At 44.9% G+C, this 6,688-nt stretch overlaps 1 protein-coding gene across 1 annotated transcript in view; it reads right to left on the reverse strand.

Moving 5' to 3' along the window:
- Positions 1 to 3,467, reverse strand: part of ryr3 (ryanodine receptor 3) — a 96,627-nt gene extending 93,160 nt beyond the window's left edge. The window contains exon 1 of the mRNA XM_061812966.1: positions 3,295 to 3,467. Within this exon, the coding sequence (XP_061668950.1) occupies positions 3,295 to 3,342 (48 nt within the window). The 5' untranslated portion in view covers positions 3,343 to 3,467. The remainder of the gene's footprint in view (positions 1 to 3,294) is intronic.
- Between the last annotated feature and the right edge of the window lie 3,221 nt (positions 3,468 to 6,688).

Consider the following 6,688-nt stretch of genomic DNA (forward strand, 5'->3'; position numbering starts at 1 on the left):
AAATGTTATAATAGACCTACTTGGATTGTTGTATACATTTTAATGTAGACATGCATTACTTCCGAAACAGAGGCTCCCCCCCCCCCCCGTGGAGGTGTAACATTTTTATTCTTTCACTTTCTTTTTCCAGCTCTCATCGCTGCCAACTGCACCCCCATTAAACATCAAGGGAGGGGGGGGGGGTGTTCATGCTTCTGTCACCACCTTGATGGGAGTTTCCTCCACAGGCATGGCTTGGATTACTGCGCTAGTGACAGTTTTGACTTTATCATCACACTGTATGTCTACAGAAGAGGTAACGACTGAAAAACACCACCTGAAATGAAAAAATTATGGACAAAAAGGTCTGACACACCTCACGATCAAATATCCATCCACCTATTACTGTATCTATACACCTTATCCTTATTGGGGTCACGATTGAGATGGAAAAAGGCGATTTGTTTTTCAGCAGTCCACAAATCAAGGTCCTTAGACCCTTTCTTGTATGAATTTGATGTGGAAGAACCTGAAATCCTTGCCCTCAAGCCCAGCACATCCTTCTTGTGCCCATCTGAGTGGAGCCCATATGTTGTTTCCTTTTCATTTCCTTTAGCCGGGATGGCCGATGTTCCGATACCTATCGCGTCTTCCACCTATTCCCGTCATCACTTAACCGGATACTTCTTCAATCAATCTCACCTGACTTCAAGTCCCGCATTTCAAATCTGCACTCTTATTTTAAGGCCTCTCAGTGAGTGAATGTTTCTCTCAGCGCTGAGGATTGATAACAAGACTCGAGCCCAGCTGAGGGGAGCGGAGGGGAGGGAGGGGGGGTGGGGGACCTCCACGACCCCTCCGCTCCCCTGTCCCTCTCAAATTGCTGTTGTCATCGGATGACTCGGATGCCACTCTGACAGCGGAGGCCCGGCGACGTCGGTGAGCAAATGACTGGCATGGGGAGCATTAGGAGCTGTTAAGAGTCCCTCCCCTGCCACCGACCGAGCCTCCGCATTAACACGCACACGTGTATGTTTTACTTATGGCTTTAATTGAGTGACAACACATTCACTCACTTATACATGTCAATAGATGCCATTAATTATAACAGCACGAGGTCGGTATGTCGTGTCAGTTACCTCAATTATTTGACATCTGGGTGTGGTCACCGGAACAAAATGTGTTTTAAAATTATACTACTAATAAGAATAAGAATAATAATTTATCCAACCTATGCAGGGCTTTTCAGGACACTCAAAGATGCTTCATAATTGTACACGTCATTCATTCATGCCGCAGTTTGTTGAATGGCAACAGGAAACGACACAGATTGTCTGCCATCTAGTGGAAAAGCACGCTCTGCCTGTCATGATACATCACTACCATAGATAGATGCAAAAGATATTGATTCTAAAATCTTAATAATCCAGTTGTCCAGTCCAACTTGTGTGAAGTCAAATTGTGTGTTCATTGTCAGTGCTCAATTTAAAGTTTCGAGTGACCTTCAAAACTTTTGGAGCTTTCTAGCTAAACCTCTTGATCAAAATAAAACTTCTCATCCATCATGAGATGTCAGCATATTTCAGTTTAGCGGGTGTCGAAGAATTAACCCCGATTATGATTTTTGCCTTTTCTTTTCATTTTATGAACGCATGTTTCAGAACAAAATGAAGCCTCACAAATGGGCTTGGCAGAAGAATAAAAAATAAAAGGTACGTGACAGATATTCAATGCACATTTTCACTTACTATCAAAAGTGTACAGGTGGTGTACATTCACGTACCACGTTGAGGTTACAACTAGCACGCAATGAAATAGGCAGCCGTAGTAGCATAAGAATAATACGTCATTACATCGCACTCGTTATCGGTGCACTTGCTGTTTTTCATTTGTTTTCCATTTATGGCCTCAAAGTGAAAAGTTTTCCCACATCCAGGGTTACTCCGCCACTGCGCCATTATAGTTCAGTCACGCTTTTGGTTATGCTCTTTAGTTGACTCATAGTTATCGGACATTGTTTCTTGTGTTCTGGATCCCACCTTCTTGGACTGTGTTGTCGTGACTCTGACTTTCGTTTACAATAAAACCTACTGAACATCATGTCCTCGTTTTGGAGTCCTGCATTTGGGTCCGCCCGTGCACTGTTGGTTCGTGACAGGAATTGTGTTATTGTTTTACAATTAACATTGTGTAACCCATTTTAACAATAATAAAAAGAATGAAAATGTTGCCAAATTGGCCCAACTTAGTGTACCTTCGCACTGCACCAAGTTAAGATTTTGTTTTTTTCTTGTTGTTGTTTTATTAATAATAGTGGTTATTTATACACTTGTATAACCATTAAGAATGTTTCTTGCAATCTGTGAGCACCCTAAAAAAATCCACATAAGTGCTGGAGGTCCATGCAAACACAAGAAAACCAGAGCTGGGAAATGAACCCACAACCTAAGAACGACGATGCAGACATACTAGCCAGTATCTATACTTTTTTTTTTTTAATTATAGGACCAGGAAACGGGTTGCAACTTGCTAGAATTATTTCTCACCTCTCCGCAGCAATGACGCTGCAGCCACATATTTTTTTACTCCAGAGCAAAAAAAATAATAATAATAATTCAAAGGTTAGTTTCAGAAATGCATTTATGTGCCTTATAATCCCTCACATGTGTCTCAAGGGGCAGGTGTGACTCTCAGCATCCATTCTGTGTATGAATTCAGCAGGAGTGCCTTGTCTTCATGCTACAAAACCACAATCCGAAGACTACGTGTGGCACGAGGGGGGGAATCCCAACATGCATATCATTTACAAAAATGTTTCTCCTGCTGGGACCGCCGATTTTGCCTCCTGGGGTCCTGCGTCAAACATCCAAAATGCTGTAGTCTCGATTTGCGTGCGCAACGTGTGCGCAACTTGTTTCAACTATTTTCATGGAGCAAACAGGGAATAGGCTCGAAAATAGCTCGAGTCTTATGTAAAAAAAAAAAAAAATTTAAAGGAGAAGCGTGAGAGGATATTGTCTTGAAAAGCAGCCAAAGGTGGGGTGAAGTCCCCCCCTAGTTGCACCTGCACACCAGAACCTCATTACCATTCCCCCCGTAGAGCCCGAGTGCACGGCGACCCACAGCGGGTGCAAATGTACGCTTCAAACTTCCCAAAAACCACCATTATGCTTGCCGGAGCCAAGCCCAACTCCAAACTCACATCCAACTGTGCAGAAAGGAAACGCGCCCCATTCATTAAATGGCCATTTGTAGCCGAGGAAGAGGATGCGGGATTTACGTCCAACGGCAAGCAATTCTAAATACAGTACTTACAGTTCTCAAGAACTGGATCTCGTCCTCGCCTTCTCCGCCCTCGGCCATGGCTGCGCAGGAGCTTTCTCGCTCACACAGTGGGAGCCACCACGGAATGCCGAGTGCGAGAAACGCGAAGCGGCGCTCCCCTGGCCGTGATTAGCATGGAGCTCGTCCAAAGCCATATAGGGAAGACCCCCAGTACCCCCTCTTCGAGGACCCGTCCCCCCCACCCACCCCTCCTTTTTACGCCCTCTCTCCTCCTCTTCCTCCTCCTCCTCCTCCTCCTCTTCCTCAAGCAGCATCAGCAGTGCGGACCAGCAGCCAAGCAAAACATTTATCCATGATCGCAAATGCTGTTAATATCGTCATAAACAAAATACGCTTTTGCCTGATGAACAGTGAGAACATAATTGAAATATCTTCTATCCTGAGACTGGTGCAGCGGTGAAGCCAAAAGTTGAAATAATTTACAGTATATCCATCCATTATCTGAGCTGCTTATCCTCACAAGGGTCGTGTGAGTGCTGGAGCCTATCCCAGCTGTCATCCAGCAGGCACGGGGAGAACATGCAAACTCCACACAGGGGTCCAGGATTTGAACTCAGATCCTTAGAACTGTGAGGCTAACGCTTTACAGCTGATCCACCGTACCGCCCATGTACAGTACAAACATGAGAATAAAAATAGATACCACATTGTGGCTTTTAAACACGTTTGTTCAATACTATGTAAATTACCAAATAGCTCATGAGCACCCGATAATATGCCCCCCGCCCCCTTGTCCCTTCCTCTAGAATTGCTCTGAAAGAATTACAAAAAGGGTGACACAGTGGATCAGCTGGAAACCATTGGCCTCACAGTTCTGAGGTCCCAGGTTCAATCCCGGTGTGACGGTCTGAGCGCTCCCCCGAGCTGAAAAGTCTCATTGTGATTACTAACAGGGGACCTCTTGGTTCCTAGCTGACATTTACTGGGAAATCACCCGGTCTCGTAGTTCCCCTTCTTCTACATAGAGGGAGCTAACATATGTTATAACCTAACCCTAATCTACGTTCGCTGCGTTTGTCTTTCTGAGACGTCCATAGCGAACATGAACAGTCGCCGACAAGCTGTCGGATGGCACAGGTTGAAGGATGGATGGGGATGTTTCAGACTGGCCAGAAGGTTACAAAATATTCCAGGGTGCGCATTAATCACAAGGAGACTTTTCAGCGCCAGGAGCGCTCAGACTGTCACACGGGCGCCGCCTGTGTGGAGTTTGCATTTTCGCCCCGTGCCTGCGTTGGTTGTCTCTGGGCACTCCGGTTTCCTCCCATATCCCAAAAACATGCAACATTAATTGGACGCTCTAAATTGTCCCTAGGTGTGATTGTGAGTGAGGCTGTTTGTCTTGGTGTGCCCTCCGATTGGCTGGCGTACCCTGGCTCCTGTCCAATGACAGCTGGGGTAGGCCCCAGCACTCCTGCGACAATTGTGAGGATAAGCGGCTACATCTCTTATCGCTACGAATCGCTTAGGGCAGCAGAATATCCGAGCGAGAGGCAGGGTACACCCTGGACTGGTCACCACCCACTCACAGGGAACAGGAACGACCAACCTTTCACACTCAACACGCACAAAGTACATTCTAATGGAGGAATTATGAGCATACAGTTGAAGCCATTTACATACAGTGCGCAAAAACAAGTTTCATTTTTTGTTTCACTGTCTGTTTCACATATTGCTCTCGCTCTCTCTCTCACTCTTGCCCCCCTCCCCCCCCCCCCCCCGCCTTCTCTTCCAGCACCTGTTCTCCATCAGCCATCATCATCCCCACTACTATTTAAGCCTGCTTGTTTCCTTCCCTTTCGCCAAAGTATTGCAGAATTTCCTCACGGCACCACAATCCACCTACTCAGAAAGTTCCCTCGTTAACCCTTGTGCTCCCCTGTGTTCCTCTCCCACGCAGTTCCTGCCACAAAGCCAGCCACCTATCCATGGCGCCGCCTGCCAGCGTATCTTGGACCACCTCCATCACCTTTTGTAAATACTGTAAACTGTTCACCACATTACATCCGCCTCCGTCTGCTCTCGGGTCCAGCTCCCCTCGACTCATGGACAGCTTCAAGTCAAATGACACTAAACCTCTCCTAATTCAGGTCAGACATGATCACAAAAATTATTTCATTGTCTTAAATGCTTAAATAATGCGAGAGAATTTCTTCACGAATTCTTTGATTTTCTTTGAGGTCCAAAGTTGACATAAACCAGATGATGAGCTCATTGCATTTATATTTTACACAAATGTTATTTCATTTTATACAATATCATTCTGAATTTGATGTCTGCAAGATGTTCCAAAAAATCTGGGAAAGAACTACCAAAAGACGTGGAGAGACATGGAAAGTTGAGTAAATGGAATGGAGCTAAATCAAATCACATGGGCTAAAGTTCAGTATTAATCTAAGGAATCGAAACTCTCATGATTTAAACGTAGCATCTACTGTCTTTTCCGCTTTCCCGTCAACTACTCATTTATGTAATTCCATCCCTACTGTAGCTTTATGTCATATCAAGGCCAAGCTATTTGTGTGTTATTTTTCTTTTAAGTTCCAAAGCTTTGTGATGTTTCTAGAATGCAAAAAGAGATCATAAACATGCCAACAAAAGCCTGCTTGTGTTTTAATGACAAACACTAGTCGTTTTAATGTTATATAATTTTGTACTGTGCACCTCCTGGTATAGTTTTTGTCTGAACCTAAAGGATTTAATCCTGTGTTATTCTACATTTGTAATAATGGTGTTGATTTTTTTGGGGGGGAAAGCATTTTGATAATTCCACTGGCTCAGAGATCATTCCGATTACCTGTGCATGTTATTGCTGGTGATTTCAGTGACAGTAACAGCTGCTGATTTTCTTTTAACTTGTGTAATCCATCAGAAACAGCTTGGGCAGTGGGTCCAATTAGGCTGGTGCACGCACCGAGCCGGGTGGAGCGCATACTGGCACGCTGATGACCTAAATAGTGCACATCATGTTCTTATGGGTTGCTGGCCTGCCAAATGAGCAGCTTATAAGCATGTACATATATGTACTTCCATCCACTGCGCAACAAGTGTCAAAGTGGAATTGCACCCTCGCTGGTTTGTATCTTTTCAGTTTTATTAAATCAAGCAGATTAGAGAGATTGGTGCAAATCCTCACTCAACTCGCCGTCTGTTTGTTCATGTTCCCCTGATTACTTGTCAGTCTGCAAGGGCTTAGTAGTGATTTCCATATGTTGAGCGAATCAGAGCTGTCCAAATGCCACCAGGCGGTGGCTGAGAGAGAAAGCCTCTCGATCCTGCCAATGAGCAGTTGGTTACAACTCAGAACATTGCTGCGAGTGAACTAGAACACTCAGGTTGCTGTGGCAAGGAAGTCGAAATACAG

This window comes from Syngnathoides biaculeatus, chromosome 23 (assembly GCF_019802595.1).
Source record: "Syngnathoides biaculeatus isolate LvHL_M chromosome 23, ASM1980259v1, whole genome shotgun sequence".
Classification (NCBI taxonomy): Eukaryota; Metazoa; Chordata; class Actinopteri; order Syngnathiformes; family Syngnathidae; genus Syngnathoides; species Syngnathoides biaculeatus.